Source organism: Tauraco erythrolophus, chromosome 1 (assembly GCF_009769465.1).
Source record: "Tauraco erythrolophus isolate bTauEry1 chromosome 1, bTauEry1.pri, whole genome shotgun sequence".
Classification (NCBI taxonomy): domain Eukaryota; kingdom Metazoa; phylum Chordata; class Aves; order Musophagiformes; family Musophagidae; genus Tauraco; species Tauraco erythrolophus.
The window spans coordinates 17,067,801-17,085,522 of NC_141465.1; the positions used below are offsets into that span (position 1 = coordinate 17,067,801).

General features: G+C 42.9%; 1 protein-coding gene across 1 annotated transcript in view; it reads left to right on the top strand.

Annotated features, from left to right (window-relative positions):
- Nucleotides 1-17,722, top strand: part of PTGFRN (prostaglandin F2 receptor inhibitor) — a 108,716-nt gene that overhangs the window by 65,390 nt on the left and 25,604 nt on the right. The window contains exons 2-6 of the mRNA XM_086622607.1: nucleotides 1,363-1,386; nucleotides 5,941-6,306; nucleotides 7,161-7,580; nucleotides 10,969-11,352; nucleotides 15,767-16,192. Coding sequence (XP_086478733.1) covers nucleotides 1,363-1,386; nucleotides 5,941-6,306; nucleotides 7,161-7,580; nucleotides 10,969-11,352; nucleotides 15,767-16,192 — 1,620 coding nt within the window. The remainder of the gene's footprint in view (nucleotides 1-1,362; nucleotides 1,387-5,940; nucleotides 6,307-7,160; nucleotides 7,581-10,968; nucleotides 11,353-15,766; nucleotides 16,193-17,722) is intronic.

Sequence of the window (17,722 nt, forward strand, 5' to 3'; positions counted from 1 at the left end):
CCCTCCCTGTGCAGGCTGTCTGGTTGTAAGGTGCGGGTTGCTTCTGCTGATTAGGGTGATCTAAATTTTGTAATTCGGAAAGATTAGCAAGAGGCTACCAGTTTGGCATAATCCCAACCCCTGCTGTGTGTTTGCCTACACTGGAAAGAAGAGTGTGATGCTGTCGTGTGTTAAGCAGGAATGGTAAGAGATCTCACTTATTTAGATTTTTTTTTTTCTTTTCTTTTTGAGACAAGTAAAGAAATTTCAATAGTTAGCTGCATTTCTGGTTCTTAAAGAAATTCCTTTTATTCTGCTTAATCTCTTTGACTTTTCCTCTCATTCATATACAGTGTAGGATAGAAAACTTAATTGATTGCATTTAAAACGGGAGGGAAATCCCAAAGCAACATGCTGTTTGTGTAAATGTGCTGCTTCTAGGAAAATCATGTTATATATTAAAAAAAAAAAAATTGCATTAATGGTATTGAAAGGTTTTCAAACATTGTAGGCATATTTGTTATAACTTGTTCTTTCTCTCCCAGATGACATTCTTGATGTGTAGCTGCCTGATGATAATTGGAGCTGGGAGGAGAGGCAAGGGGAAAAGGGGAAGCTTGGAGATAAGCATTATAACCTCCCATGCTGATAGGCTTTGGTTCTCCTTCCCCAGAGAAGAGCCTGTGATTGTGTGGCATGCTGTCTGTCCCTTCACCTGCCTGCTCGCTAGGGAAGGTCACTGAATGCCTCCCAGCCGGAGCCTGATCAGTCTGCTTTCAAAAAGGAGGAAGAGGATTTGTGTGGATGTGTCTCTTTGGGACTAAGAAGATGCAAAAATAATTATATTTTTTTCCCCTCCGTTTTGTAAAATGGCTTCCTGCATCACAAACAGTGTAGTTAAGCAGCGCAGTACAGAAGTGGGAGAATTGGGATTTTGCTAGAAATAGGAGGCAGAGTGCACAGCTGTAATGGTGAGGGATCCATTGCTTATTCTCCAGCGTGGCGCAAGAAGGGTTGTCCCTGCTCAGCCCCGTCACTTACACAGTGCTGCAGCAAAGTGATGCTTAGATTGAAAGTAAATGGAGATGTTCAGGGAGGAAAAATCGTTACCACCATTTGCAAAGTTGGCTGCAGTATTTTTTTTCCTGTCATAAACTGTTGTGAATTTGAGATGGCTGCTGTGTTTCCTTCCAAGACGTGGTAATGTTTAGCTGGCAAATGAAACAACCTTTTGTTCAAAAAGCTCTTTTGAGATGAAAGGCATCAGCAAAGTTGTCGCTGTGTCTCCTGTGACTGCCTTGGTTGAGGAGCTGGACTCTGTGTTCTAAGTCTCTGATGCAGAGGCTTGAGTGCTTAGTCTGAGCCAATTTACTCATTCTTCAGCTCTTACTTTTTTGGCTTTAATTGGCTTCCTACTGCATGTCACATTGCATTTTCCTTTGCCTGGCGGACTTAGAGAGTCGACCTCCTTCTCTGGGCTGCTAAGAGAACATGTTTTCTTATTAGATAGAGCTGTCTAGCACAGGCTGGAGGAAGCATCTTGTGTAAGAGAGTGCTGATGCATAAGTGTGTTTTTTGCAATGATAATACCTTCTCAGCTTTGTGGATGACTCCAAAGATTACTTCTCATCTTGTTCTTTCGTAAGTGATAAGTAGATGCAAAACCTATGTGAAGACGAAGCTTCTAGCAGACTTTCCTCATCTATGGCAATGTCCCTAATGCAAGGGGAAATCCTCACCAGCCCTTTCCTTGAAGAGCTGTGTAGCGTGTTGAGAATTTAAAGAGACCACCTGTTCTGTAGATCCTGCACAATTTTGCTGCCTTGTTTTCTTGGTTATGCTAAAAATAACAGGTTACTATTTAATGTACTTGGACTGACTTCACAACCTATCTATTCAGTCATCTTCTTTCCTTGTTCTCCTCTTTGAAAGGATTTCATTTAATGACAGCAATGAGATGGTGCATCTAGGTGATGGGATAAATTAGTTTAAGTACTTCATGGACCATTGCTAGGGAGCAAACACTAGCTCAAAACTGCCTAGGCTTTGTCTGGGCTATCTTGCCTCTATTTTTAATATGGCAGGCCCCAGTTTATTATCCTACCTTGAGTCATGCTTTGCCAGTGTTCCTGGTGGAGTATTTCATGCATTCCCTTCTGAGAACCCTCTAATCAAGTGCTTCACAAGTAACTATGAAGGCTCTGTGGTTGCCCTTCTTTTTTGGTGTTTCTGGCCCAGCCTTGCAAAAGCACCAGTGTTGCCTGACACCTGTCTAGTAAGCCCAGGGAACAAGTGCCATCTCTTATGTTTGTGTACTGGCCTCCTTACAGGGGCTCCATTACATTTTATTTTAGAAAATAGTACCTTGCAATTTCATCTGGTGGTCTGGTAACTCTGTAAAAATAAAGTTTCGTATTTAGGCAATTAATCTTGTGCTCAGGCAGGTTTGATGTCCAGCATTGCAGTTCATGATACAGAGCCGGTTAATGAGTTTCTACTAAATACTCATCTTTGGTGGTCTCAGCGATACTGAAAAATACCAAATTGTCAAAGTTCTGTTGTTTTCTGTCACTAGTGTATATGCTGTTCTGTCCTGCTCCATCTGATTCTACAGTTAAATGGGATTCAAGTGAATTAATTAAGAACATGTCACCTTATATTAACAGCGAAATATATTAAGTGTCATGAAAAATAGATGTTTCCAACAAATTTATGGAGTTTGAGGCTCCCATATCATGAAAGCTGAACTTCGATTGCTCTGGGAAGATGGAGGGGCTGTATGGAAGCAACACAGGGCACTGCAAGAATAAAATATTTGTAAAAGCTCATTTATCTGCCAGAGTAAACTAGAGCTCACCTCTTGCCAAGATCAGCGTCTGTAGCTCTGTGCCTTCTGCTACATGAAATGTTAATCCCTAATGCACAGCAAAGAACATAACACCTTGTTCAGTAGCTAGGGATACTCTTGCTGTTGACTGATGCAGGACAAAAGGCAGAACCCTGAACTTGCATCTTGCTAGATACTGAGCCTCCTGGGTCACCTAGAAATGCAACTCACCCTCAGAGTGTCTGCCCAGTGCATGTTCCACCTCACCTGTGGCAGGGCACAGCACATGTTCTGCAGTAAGTTCTCGTTCTCTTGTGATGCTGTCTCTGTGTGCTCCTGCCTTACAAGAATCCTAATTTGTCTTAGCAGTAACAAATGTTATAGTTTGTAATGTATAAAATTATAACTGTCCCAGTTTGTCCCTCTTCTCTCCTGCAGCCTGTTCACTGCCCTCCTTCCGACTTTGTGTTAAACTGGAATTGCTTGTGGGACTGTGCTGTGAGGAGGGGGATAGTCGTTGCTTTCCAGCAGTAGGGTATGGACTCTGAACAGATCCACTGAGGAGTCCCTGTGCTCCTATCTTTCCCTTTGGCCTGCCTTTGCTTATGAAGGTGCTAATCACCCCCTACCTTCATTTAGTGTCAAAGGGTCTTTAGTGACCTTGGAAGAAGAGAAACTGAGCTGTCAGTGCTAATCTCAAACACCAGTGTGCAGCCCTTGCCACATTAGTCATGCCTTTGTCACCTCTAGATTGGATTAGTGCAGTGCACGGTGTGTGGGTCTGCCGCTGAAGACACATACAGAGCAGTGTTGTCTGCTTGTTTTAGTGTCACAGGAGAGTATTTTCTGGAGAGACGTCAGCGTTTGAGGAGTGCCTTCAGTCAGGATCCTGAGCTGACTTCTCACAGTGGTCTGCTGGAAGCTGGTTTGGCTGTCAGGCAGTGCTTTAAGGCTTAACCTGCTGCTGTTACCACTTTCTGTAAGAGGATAAGTGGAAGGATTGAATGGGGCTGCAACTTAAGACCTAGTGAAGAATGTATCGGAGCCTTGCAGCTTGCTTTATTTTTTGTTGGTTATTTTTCTCTATCAGTGATTTTACTATATGGTGCTTGTGTTTAGAGAAGTGTCCTTAAAGACATCTGGTTTTGCAACAATACATTGGAAGTGGAAGTTTTTCTCCCTGATTCACATGTGAATGGTGCAAAGTAGTCCAGCTTCTTTATTAGGGCTAGTCAATCACTTGATCAGGTACATAATAACCGTCTTCTGGGAGGAATATAAGGGGTAAGAGATTAACCCCAGTCTGCATTACAAATAAGCTTAATGAAGTACTAATGTTGAATACAGAAGGTCATGGCAATGAGGAAATTGGGCTATTATGACTGAGCCTGTGAGCCTGAACAGCCTGCTAAGCAAAAAGCATGCTGGGAGTTATGAACCGGGGAGGTAAAGATGGTGTCAGTCCTTGGTTCAACTGTTGAACTGTAAGTGGGGACAAGAAAATGCTTTTTCTCTTGTAGCTATGCTCACTGTGTACAGCTGCTTGTGCAGTTTTTAAATGCCCACAGAAATCTTGATTCTTTAACGCATCCTTCTGCACGCTGCTCTGGAGGGGACAAGCTGTGCTTTATGACAGGTTCCCCAGTGGTAGTTCCTCTCCACAAGACTGACTTCTTTGCCCACCCCTGAATTCCTATTGGTGTGATTGTTCTGAGCCAGTGAGTGGGGTCTTGATTTACAGCAAGAAGACATACAGAGTGATAAGCAGAGGAAGGCTCAGCATATATATCGGTGTTCGTGTCACTAGCTGGTGGCTTTCCCAAAGTAGCCAGTGAATTAGAGTAGTTGTGGGTTGCTGGACTTTGTGTGTTTGGGGGGTTGTCTGTTTAAATTTGGCTTTGCCTCTCTAGTATCTCAGACTGACCTTTTAGTCCCACTGCTTTGGATGTTGTTACAGCCTTCTACTTGGTTTTAGCAAGATCAGTCCTTCAGTGTTCTGGCTTCTCCTGTTCTACCTGGCTGCTAAAATATTTTGCTATGGATATGAAGCTGATGGTATGCAGTAGGCTGTTCATTTGTGGAGACGGAATTTAGATAGTACTCCTCTGAAAAGCTTTCTTTGGTTGGAACTATGAATGAAAGCAGTTTGCTCTTTTGGGAAGTAAGAACCTGCTAAAATCCACATGCAGCTGCTGGGGTTATTCTTTGGGCTACAGAGCCAAATCAACCAGAAAAGTCTCCTGCTGTGTCTTTGCCAGGTCCTCTGGCTAGTTTAAGTGGTTGACACTTTTGCCTGGAGCATAACATACTGCTTTGCCAGCCTTCTGCAGAGAACTGCGGTTGTTGTTCTATCCTTCTGTTGAGACAGTGTTAGAAAACATGGTCTGAACACTCTGTGTTCTTCTGCTCTGGAGGGAGCCTGCTCTGCTCATGCTCCTGTGTTCTGAGACTTGGACCAAAGAGGAAATGCGTGCTGGAAACAGGTGTGGTTGCAGAAATCTGTTCAAGCAAACTGTGTCTGTTGAAATCAGTTCTTCCTTTTAAATCGGTTAGGAAGGCAAGGAAGCTCACCTGTGTTACAGAAGCCATGACCCTTCAGGGCAGAAGTGACTATGCTCATTTTTGGAGAGTATTGACTTCCCATTCTTAATGGCTCTCAAGCTAAAGGAGAGTGAGTTCCTTACTTCAGACTCTGCTGATGTCAACAGAAGACTTAAAAAAATGCCTGATTAGATTATGCCCTCATGTAGTAATGAAAACCACTTATTAATGGTGTTTAAGTGTCTTACATAGCACTTAGCTTGTAGTAGAGAAAGTGCTACTCATTGGATCTATGGTGAGTTCTGTCCTTCCTTCCCCTCCCCCCTTACAGTTTTCTCTCGCTCAGTATTTCACTATCTAATGTATTACTAAATAAGCAATGAAATTAAGATTGCCCACGCTAAAAATGGTATGTTTAGAGGCTCCCGCTCCAGTGAGATTAAATGTTAATGGGAAATACTGCTCTTGCTAGTTCTAGCTTTCTGCAGAGTGGGATGCTCAACATTATTCTATTTCATGTTTTTTGGTCAAAGTCTTTCCTAGTAATTCCTTTATTAACTGTGTGTTCTCTATCTCTTTGTTCTCCTGCCCAGCTTTCTGCAGAGGGCGTGTTGTGAGGGTGCCCAAAGGTCCTCTTATTCGAGTCGTGGGCACGGAGGTGGTGATCCCTTGCAGCGTTAGTGACTACGATGGACCCAGTGAACAGAACTTTGACTGGGAGTTCTCCCGGGAGACTGACTTCTTGCGGATAGTGAGTACCTGGGATTCTACATTCACCTCTGAGGAGTACCAAACACGCGTGGGCCACGGGGATATCAAACTGAGAAGGAGCAGCAACGATGCTGTGGAACTTGTGATTAGAAACATCCAGCCAACTGACCAAGGGAGATACAAATGCTCCACGCCCAGCACTGATGCCACCGTTCAGGGAAATTATGATGCAGAGGTCCAAGTGAAAGGTATTTCTGAAGAGTGAGGTGTGCTCTAAATTTGTTTTAGATATTGATTATAGATGTACCCTTAAGAATGTTGAATTTCTGTTGCTTATGAGCATTGTGATTTTTTTTCTTTTTTTCTTCTCCCTGTTCTGTTTAATTCTCCTAAAGCCAAAATCGAAAACTCGGAAGTATGATAGCAAAAGCAAGTGAGGTGGAGAAGCGAAGAGAGGCTGTTTACTATAAACACCACCTTCCTTTTTTCTGTCTAGTAAATACGTAAATAAAAATAGGAAAACTAAGCAGTGGGTTTTCTGAAGATGTCTGCAAATATTTAATGTCCCTAAGCCTCTGGGTAGAGAGGCTAACTTCAGGTAAAAAACACAATCTGTCTTCTCTTATTTATAGTGTCATTTAGGGATCTTTCTATATGAAGGAGGCAATCTTCCTTTTCCCCTTTAGGATGTTGATACTGCAGTCATGCCCTAGCTTTTCTCTCTCATTTAGGTTTCTTCTGTAATAACTCAGGAGACTATTTTTTTCAAGTGTCTTATCTTTTACTCGCATGAAAATCAAGATGGTTCTGGATAGAAATAGTCACAATGATGATGTTTGGATGAGAAACTAAAGCAGGGGAAGGATAAGTGAATTTGAATGTGTGTCTTGTTTAAAGTGGAGCACTTCCTTTAATGGATTTTCAGCTAAATTTCCTTGTTCCTGGAATATATTTATGTGTGGAAGAAGGAATTATTGGCCAGGCGTTGCTCTGTGGTAGTTTTACTGCCTCATATCTGAACAGGTCAGTGTGGGTGTTCTCTTCTTGCTTCCGTTTTATGATGCTTGTGTCTTTGGTATTTTTTTTTTTTCTCCTCCAATAGTGATTTCCGATGGCTTATCGGTCAGTGGTTCAAAAGCACGTTCTTCAGCATCTCTCAGGCTGTCTGAGGGTGACTCCTTCAAGCTGCGCTGCTCAGCAATTACCACCTCACCAGAGCACACTCACCTGCATGTGACTTGGCAGATCAAAAGTGGATCGACTTGGCGAGACATCCTATCTTTGACTCATGAGGGCAAATTCCATCCAGGTCCTGGCTATGAAGAGCGTTACCGTAATGGAGATATCCGCTTGGACACAGGAGCGAATGACACCTATCGGTTATCTGTATCCCAGGCCTCCTCGGTGGATGCGGGTGCCTACAGGTGTCTTGTGAGCGAGTGGGTGAGAGGGGAAGATAGCTCATGGCAGAAGATTCAGGAGAAGAACGTGGAGATAGCAAGCGTGGCAATCCAACGGACTGGTGAGTGTTACTGATGGGCTGGGCTCACGGCTCGTAGCTATAACAGCAGTGCTGTGTCCAGACTGATATTTCTAGAGCAGAATTTGGGGAAGCTGAACTAACCAGGACACATTCCAGGAGTGCTGTTTGGATAGCTGGCCTGTTTACATCTGAGTTGATGAAAAATTAGGCCAAGCATTTTCTTAGCTTTTATTTTGGGGAAATGGGAGATGATGGTATGGAAGGATTGACTGGAACCTCTTAGATGCCTAGACCTAGATTTTATATCATCCTTAGTTCACTCCAGATTGCTTCTGGTTTTTATAGTTCTTAAAGAAACATTGTATTTAACCCCTGAGCACCCCAAACCTTCCCTCTGCTCTCTCATTAACATAGGGTTGTCCCATAGCACTAAACAGCTGCACTTTCCCTGTAAAAGTGGCTTGTGATTCAGTGGCAGATGTGAAGGTTTTCTTTATGTTGTTTATTAAAATAGCATAGAAAGATCAAGAGAAAGGAGGAAGGCAGTGATAATTGAACAGGACAAATTACTCAGTGATTTTTATCACTGACACTGATCACTGGTCTGATTGCTCCACCATGTTGGCAGGGGTTAGGACAGCAATGGTTCTGTTAAACTCATCATGGCATGCTTGACTAAGGAGACAAAAATATGTATAGTGCTGTGCTGAGGATATCCAGATATCCCTGCCCATATAGATTTCAGAAGTAGATGCACTAAGCACCTAACTGCATTAGCATTACCACTGCTAGTTGGAGGATGGAAAGGCGGGGGTGACGCATCTTGTTACTCAGTGGAGTACAGAATAATGTGGAAAAACAGGCAATGATGGTCTCTCATTGAAATCCCTCCCAGAAATGTGAGATTACGGTGATAGAATTGTTCAGACAGTAAGGATATCTTTTCGTTTTCATAATCCTTTAGTCACTGTAGGGAAAATCCAAAACTGCTGGGTTTCTTGGCTAGCTCATTTGGATACAGTTTTAATATCCTGGTGGTACTTAGCCTGTGAAATTTGACAGGATCAATCTGCCCTCTCTTTTTCAGGGTGTCACACAGTAAAGCTTGCAGGTACTCTCTGCTGAGGCAGGGCTTGCTTAATTAAAAGCTGTAATTCTCTATTTTGTCATGCTTTTGGAGAGCTTGGTTTAAGTAGATGGGGTTTAATGAGTGGCTGAAAAGAGGCTGAGGATAGCCAAGGCCAGTAGTAGTGCAGTTTTTTAATGTGGTTTGGGTGTGCAGTTTTGTTTGTGGGGTTTTCTTGTTTGTTTTGTTTAGGGTTTTTGCCTTCATTTTTAGCTCAGTCATTGGCAGCATTGGCAATTTGTCAGGGGCATGAAGGCTTTTTTTAAAGGTATGCTAAACGGGATAGGTTATTCTCCAGCAAAATGTTGTGGAAATTTTTACACACACATCCTGTTGCAGGACTTGAAGAGCATCTTGTGCTGACACGTGAAACCTCTGCACTTGAATATTAAAATGAACTTGAGTTGTAAATGGTATGACTGGTTGTTGCACTTCCCTCATTCTTACCTGCTGTAAACTGTGGGGTTGAATTTGTAGAAACAAAATTTGAAAGAAAAGAAGAGAAAAAAAGAATTAACATATCTAATGAAAATAAGTCATGCACAGGTTACTTGTGTATCTGTCATTTTTTTTCTGTTGTTGCTCTTCTGTCTACTTGCCCATCACTTCCATCTCCTAAAATCATGACATCTTTGGGTCTCACTTTGTTCTTTTATGTCTTTTTTTAATAGTGCCTTGCACAACAGATATGTAACCCTGTGTGAGGCCTTCAGACATGTCTGTAGCCAAAAAAGGGGCATTGAGAATATACATACGGGTAAACTCTTAGAGACCCTCTGTATGCGTATACTGCCAGATTCTGAATGCCTGTCACTATCCCATGTTAAGACAGAGGGGGAAGTCCCAATGAGATACTCATCGGACAGTAGACTTTGCTTTACCATTTGGATGGGTCTTGCTAACCTCTCTTCAGGTTGACCGCTCTGTGCTATCAGGTGGTGAGCAGTGAGATGAGTATTGATTGGTTTTGTTGGAAGTCGTTGTGGCTGCTTGGTTTGGTTCTTGCCTTTATACGTTGTCTTTTGCTTCTGATAATAATTCTAGAAAGCTTTTACAGATGGGTACCTATTACGTAGTAGAACATAGTTTTACACAGAAGCGACTAATGTGCACCAGAGGCATAGCTGCCTGTTTAAGACAGGAATCCCATGTTCTTGCTTGTGGACTTGGTTGTAGAACTGCTGAGAAGAGCCGCTGCTGTAGCAGCCCTGTCTACCGGCCTCAGTTGAGACTTTAAGAGCAGCTGCGTTACATGCTGTGGGAACAGTGCTGCTTTGAGATCCAAATCTAATCTTTAGGCAATGTAGAATGAGGGAATGAGCAAGTGAAGACATGTGGTGGCCAGGTAACTTGGTGGATGATCTGCAGAGGTTTGCAGACAACACACACAGCACCCCTGGTTCATCTCTCACCAGTAACTAAGGCCAGCTTTTCTACTCCTGGTCTTGACATTTTCATCCCACGGCTTGCTTTTAACAAAGCTGTGGCCAGCCTGGTAAGGTACGGAATACAGAAGGTCCTGTTCAAATGCTGGCTATGACCATATGTGCTATGTACATTAAAAATAATCACTGGTCAGTGGAGGAGTTTGTTAAATGTGTTTTAAGTGGCTACTGGCATTGCTTTAAAGTCCCCAGTGTGTGATGATCAGAGCAGTAAGTGGAGTCAGCAGTATAAAGAGTTATTGCTGCCTTCTGTTTGCTTCCATTTCATTTCTGCAGCACACCTGAGGTCAGTCAGGACTCCAACATGTGGCTGTAGCTGATTCTCATCAAAATCTGTTCTGATAGAGGAGCTCAAAACCATTTCAGCAGAAACCAAGTGGAATTCTAATGTAGTTCCTAGTGATTTCAGTGGACACTTTCTCTTCTGAGAGATAGTCCCAAAAAGCCTTGACCCTTTTGTGAGAATGGAAAATCATGTACATGTTTTCCTGCTGTGCGAAGGTGATGTGCAGTCTGTGATTGGGACAAAGCCTTCACAGACCAGTTGCTGTTGAGTTATAAAAAACCCTGTTCTCTCTCCCTTCCTCCCCCCTGCCCTCATTACCAGTCAAGCAAGGGATGCATAATGTGTACTTCCCTTGTGAACATGGTGATCATGCAGCTCAATATCCAACAGATATTTGAAGGTAAGGCTACTGAGCTACTTCAGAAGCTTCTGTAATAGAATGTGAAGTCCTAGATAACTTACAGTGGACTCTCTTAAAAAAAAAAGGGGAGGGGGGAAAGGGGGGAAGGGAAGGAAAAAAAAAAAGAAAAAATTCTTTTTTGTTTGAATTTTTGTCTCTTCATTTCTAAGCTCTAGATGTGGTCATCTCAACAAGCAATGTGTCTGTGACTGAAAGAGACTCCCTGGATCTTACATGCAACATCACAACAGACAGGAGCGGTATTTTCCAAGCGGAGGTGACATGGTATTTTTCTGTGTCACCTGATGATACCTTGTCAGATGCTCAGGTTTTGCTCAGCATGGACCGTGATTCTGTTGTCAGCGATTCAACTCTCATCAGCCTGAGCCATGTAGATAGGAATTCCTATCGCCTGTTGGTGCGTGATGTGGATGTGGAAGACTCTGGCTACTACTTCTGCCAAGCAGCTGTCTGGATACCACTGCACAATGGGAGCTGGCATAAGGTGGTGGAGAGAACATCTGCACCAGTCAGTGTGGCGGTGACAGCATTAGGTGAGTGATTTTGCTTTCAAACTTCATGGGTAACGTACCACTCATTTCTTGGTCCCATCAGAAAAGGGACAGGACCCTGCAGAATCTCTTCTGCGCAAGTTTCTCTCTCATTTGCATCTATCATCTATATGTAGAGTATCTCTCACACATAAAAATACTGATCTATCCTGTGGGGTTTTGAATTTGTAAGTTATAGGGTTTTAGGATCTCTTACTGCATGTCCCACCCACGCACTCCACTTTCTGGTGTCATTGAACAGTCTGCCATTGGGAAATAGAACTTAAGACTACCTTATTTTCCAGGGGCTGAAGCTGCCCCTGTTGTCATGTTGTTCGCTGTCACCTCCCTCGAACCATTAGCAGGGCTCTCTGATCCAGCAACAGGCATTCTCTCTGAGCTCTGAACACAGTGATATCAGATGCTTCCCCTGATTTTTACGAGTCATAAACCATAAAAATTATTTATAATGGAGATTTCATAATCAACTCTAATAGCTTTCAAAGTTGTTGAGTTTTTGTTTTGTTGTTTTAATCACTAGAGAAGACAGCACATCCTACTGATGGATTTAGAATGGAACATGACTTTATACTGCTTTATTCTCCTCCCTCAACACACAAATCCATTTTATGAGACCATGTCACATAGCAGTTGAGTAGTGTGACTGAGTGAGAGACACCTGACTTGTGGCTAACTTAATGCTAGAAATCTTGAATAGCACAGTGGCCATTGAAACAGATCTTTCTACAGTATTTAACATCCCACTCAGTGTGGTGCATTTTTCATTATCCAGTCCTAGAGTGGATTTTTAGCCTTTTGGACAAGCAAACGATTATTTGTGCACTTGAAGTTATGGCTTCCATATGTTACTTCAGCATTTCTGCAGCGAATTCTTTTAATTCACCAGTGGGGAAAAAAAAATCTACTTAAACAGAAACTGCATCTCTTTGATCTCTCCTTCCTTTATCCTCCAGTTGTTCTCAGTGGTTTTTGCTTCTTACAGCTCTAATACTGTCAATGTCCACGTATTTTTGCAAGAGGGTTAGAAGCAGCTGTGTTTAACAGTTGTTCATTTAACACTTGTTGACTGAATGAGGAACAGAGGATGTAGGTAAGAGATTCAACAGGCTTACCTAATCTACCTGGCCTACAAAAGCAGGCTGACAGTATCTTTCCCTACACCCCTTTCTCAAAACCAAATCTGTTTTGGAGATCCACTGTCTCATATGCATGCTGCAGATTGTAAAGCTTTTGCTTTGCATTATCCCAGCTGAACTCTTAAGCTTTGGGGATCTCTCTTTATGCAGATATCTTTAGAAGAAAAGTAACTTGGGAGAAATAATAAAAATGAAACTCCAGCAAAACTTCTAAAAAGCCTGTTGTTTTAGGGATAGGTCTAAATATGTCAGCCTACCCATCCTGTCTTCTGGTTTAATCTTGGGGAGAGAATAGCTTCAGTTTAGAAGCAATGAAACTCAGGATGGTGTTGCAGGATGCTGTAGGTAAGGTATCTGCACCTGTTAAATTTCACAAAGTGTTGGTTGTGTTGGAAGTGTGAATTGAACCTGTATTTGAGGTGGGAAGAATTGGCAGAACTGTAATACCTGGTGTTTGTTCCCAGCTTTGACTGGATGTAAGTGTTTGGGCCTAAACCCTCTCAATGTACCCGTTCAGAGCCTCTTGTCATCAGAAATGCGTGATACTGTCCAGTTACAGAGACAGAGCTCCTTCAACATAAAAGTACTGAATGGGGCCAGCATATAGAGAGCCTGCTCTGAAGCCTGGTTTTCAGAAATAAATAACTGTGTCACAAGGTTAAATCCCAGCGACAGTGACTTTAAACTTTGCATTTTAGCATTGTACAGAGCAGTTGAGCCGTGGCCGTTTCCAAGTATACTTGTAGTGTGTGCTAGAAGTACGCAAGTGATGAATGTCTTCATTTCCTGTCCTCATTCAGCCATTCAAATTGTACATTCGACTTGTGAGTCTTCCTTCCTTCCCCCACTTGTATGTGTGTGTGTGCATGCACACATGTTCATGCGTGCTCGGGTGCACTCTCATAGTGCCTGTATCTGCAGGACTATTTCTTGCTCTTTCCATTTCTATTTGGCATTATTTGGGAACAGGGGAGAATAAAATCTGCTCTATTCAGCAGATGTTTCGTTGCTAGGGCAAGGGAAAGCAGAATAAATTTTCAGCATTTGAGGTTTTCAGCTGCATCTAGAATTCACCAACTCCTCCTCCTTAATAGAAGTTAAGAGCTGCTGGAGTATTAAGTCATTGAACTGTCAGTGAGGCTGTTCTTTGACAGCTGACAGAGTGGAGGAATGAGGTTTATCCAGCCAGCCTTTTCTTCTTTCTAAATCCTCTGTCTGAGTGTCTGTCAGGGTGAAACGCCTATCTAGAGGGGTGCTGTCAAAGCCAAAACTCTCTTCTTAGTGTCCTTCCCCTGCCCGCAAATAAAACAAACCTGAAGTGATTTGCTAAGAACTCGAGTTTCTGGCAGCTTTTTCCTTCTTGTGTTCCTGTCTAGAGAAGAGTTTCTGCTTTCACAGTCTTTGTTGCTGTGAAAATATTAATTGGTCTTGAATGCTGCCTTTTTTGGGATGGAAGGCGACGCGAGGGGGAATGATAAGAAAATTGCAGAGCATGAGCAATATATCATGAGGCCCTGGAGAAGACTAGTCTTTTGTGAATGAGACAGAAACACTAGTGTAGCTATAGGATCTGTGGGGACTTACACCAAAAGTGGGTTTTGGCCACTATTAATATTCTATGCCTTGGTTGCAGCAGAGGAATTCTTTGCATTCTTTTTATTTTGGCTTATACTCAAAACGCGTAGAAATCTGCACTTACATTCACTGGTAGTAGATACTATGGATTTACATAAACAGTACTTCTATGCTTGTGTGTTACCTAACACTGCAGAAACTAGCCATCAGTATCACCAGATACTCTAGTGTCTGGTGTGTATTAACGCCCTTGTTCTTACTAGATGCAGGGGCACTGCATGCATAACGTTTAATGGTGAGAGATCTTCTCTGCGAGCTGACAGAGCAGTACCCAGCTTGCTTGATACAATTTTTTTTATCCTTTGCATCTGAAGTCCAAAAATGCGTGTACACGCACAGTTTGGGCAGCAGGTCTATTAAGATGCTTGATTATCTTGGCTCGTTGGTGAGCTAAGCCAAAGTTTTAGCCTTGTATTGCCTTCTCTGTCCCAATTATAGCTTTGGTTAATTGTTTCTAGGAGGGCAAAACGCCAAATAATACACAAAGCGAGAAATAAATACAGAGCGCTGAATACACTTACAGTGTAAAAGCCATGTGATGAGTATTGGCCGAACAGCTGGAAAGCTAGTCTTTTTTTCTGAATTATAGTAGACAGCAAGACAGAAAAATATTCTAACACTAGTAAATAAATATGTATTTCCTTTGTGGTGTGAGGTTCTTGCTGTAATCTTTTTCCTTTACTATCTCTGTAGTCTGAGAGAAAATAGTCATGCGGCTGCCTTATCGCTTTTAGGCTTTGGACAGCCAGCTATTTCAGATTTAAATACAACAGCCCCATTCTTAACCCGTGAACTTCAGGCGCTCCTTTTCAAGCTTGAAGTATTCCAGCCTCATAGCTGTACAGCACGTACTTCTCTCTTCAAACTGTGAAGCTCTTCTGATCTACGCATCTTTTGACTCTTAATCTACTTAGTATTTATTATACTGCTCACTGAAGTTTACTCTGCACTGCTATTGGTGCTGCCTGTGGCCAGTGCCAATGGTGGTACCCATGCCCCCTGGTTTTGGTGCCTGGATGGGTGAGGTGTTTGGGTTTTGGGTTGTTTTGTAACATTCTTAAACCATATTGTAGAGACATGATGGGATGGTTAAGTGTGGAAAAGAAGGCGTTTCAGGATAGGAAATGGCCTCTTATCCTAGAGAGGAATTGGGGAAATAGGATGTCTCTGGTCAGTCCAAAACTGGAGAATAACCAGTCTCCTGTTGCTGCAGGCTGCCCCAGGCATGTGAACACGTGCCATAGGTGATTGACTGGACTGAAACTGAGCCCAGATGGTGTATTCTTGGGGCCAGGCCTAAAGAAGAGAATGCTTTTGCTTGACAACGTCTCTTAGTCCTGATTTTTTGGAAATGGTCTGACTAGACATATGAAATGAAAAGTCTTGTTTGGAAATGCAGGCTGGGGGCTACTTGTGTCAGACTGGTGCAAGTCTGGGAGCTGGAGTCCAAGCTCCCAGTCCCTAGGTCTTATATGAAAAATGCATATTCTGACACTTGGCTTCTAGCTCAGGTGCTTTCACAGGCTAGACATTAGAAGTTAGCAGTATCTCTTAATAAGCTTTGGCAGTTTCTCCCTTCTGCTTGTAGCTTCTAACATCTTTCTTCTGGGTTTCTTCCCCTGCAGAACCAGACTATGAGGTGTTTCTGAATGTCTCTAAAACTCCCAAGTTTTCAGATGACCCCACAGAGCTCAATTGCAGGATCACAAACGTACAGGACACCGAAGCAAACATCCGCTTCACGGTTTCCTGGTACTACAGGCAGCGCCTGCGCAGTGACGATGTGGTGGCAGAGGAACTCCTGGCCACGATGGATGCAGACTGGACTCTGCTGCTTGGGGACAGGAGCAGAGAGCGGGCTCAGAATGGGGAAATAATCTTCTCTAAAAAGGCTGCTGACACCTTCAGTTTACGAATCCAGTGGACTTCAGAAAGTGACAGAGGGGATTATTTCTGCGTCATCTCTGCGTGGAGCCGGCACCGCAACAACAGCTGGGTAAAGAGCAAAGATGTGACTTCTGCATCTGTCAGCATTTTCTGGGCTACACAAGGTAGGGATCTTGTACCTATTCGCTGAAAGACCTGGATAGCTGAGACACTTTTCTCTTGAGTAGCTCCATCAGCCAGAAGGCCTGCTAATGGGCTTTGGAAATGGGGTTCTGTGTTATGAAGAGGAAAAACCACTATTACCTTGTGTAAATGCCTCTTATTTGTGGAGGGAAGTAACTACTTAACAGCATTCACCAGTTTTATACAACAGTTCGGAGTGGAAGTGCAAAGTCAAACATACATCAGTCAAACTGTGCTGAGATTTCCAGGAGCTGAGCTGTCATTGTGGCAGGGATGGCATCCAGCAGTGATGCTGGGGTCATTTCCCCCTTTGATGACTCGGAGTATTTTGGTCTCTCTAGGATGCATCTTGATGCTAGCAACAGGGTTGTCTTTTGGTGAAAGCAGGAATGTCACTCACTTTAAGTCTTCTCTGACAGTTTGAGAGGTTTGGTTCCCTCTCCTACAAGCCCATGTTGAGAAGGTGCTTCTGAGGAAGTTCATGAGTATAGTAATACCAGACTACCAAAAAATAAGTGGGTGGCAGAGCAAAGTCATTCAGTGATTTGCTTGGATCTGGGCCTTATTTCAGCAGAAGTGAACTAGGTCTGGTCAGCATTTAAGCTGACTCTGGGAGCATTCCTTAGAAGCTAAATAGTGTTACCTGATTCGCTTTACGCTGTTTTAAAATGGATATATGTATCCTAGATGTCCTGTAGAGTGATACTGTTTTGCCTTAGGTGTAAGGTTGTGCAGGACGGTCTGTTGGATAGGGACAGAAGGAATAGGATAACCTAGGATGCAACATCTTCAAAAATCTTTGCTTAGGTAAGCTGCATTTATCCTGATAGATTTGTTTAACAGTCTAGCTCGGGCAACCACAGGCAGAGAACTATATTTCAGAGACAAGTAGTTTGAAATCAGTTTAAAGTTCTTTAGGGATAATCCCTAAACAGCAAATTGGAGAGCTTCTGCTGTGATTCTGCTTCAGCAGAGACAGAAATTGTGGGCTGCTTGCTCAGTACTCCCTCATTCCCAGACCAAGCGTGGTCTACGAAAAGGTCATTTTTTTTTTTTTTTCCCACTGAATCTGGCTTCTCCAGCAGGAATGAGATCTCTCATTAATGCCGAGTGCCGGTCACAATTGGTTCAGTTGTTATGCCACAACACGGAGTGCATGTGTGTATGTGCATGCACGCGTAATGGATCATCGCCTTTGGAGCAGCTAGAGAGACCAGCTGGAGTTGAGAAGTCTCAGCCTGTGTTGACATTTTTGAGGGAAAACAAACCATGACAGGTGTGAACATTCCCTTGTTTCTGGTTTTATTCCAAAAACTCTGCTAATTTTGCAACAGAAATGTAAACGTTATAGTCCCTGTGCTGAAAAGTGCATTTTGTTGGCAAAACTCGAAGTTGGGAGATTTATGATGTGAAAGCGAGCTCTCTTACAAACACCTTCTCCCTCTGAAAAAGCATGTTATATGCATACAAGAAGGAGGGGGCCATATATAGGTTTGATTTCTCCTTGTTCC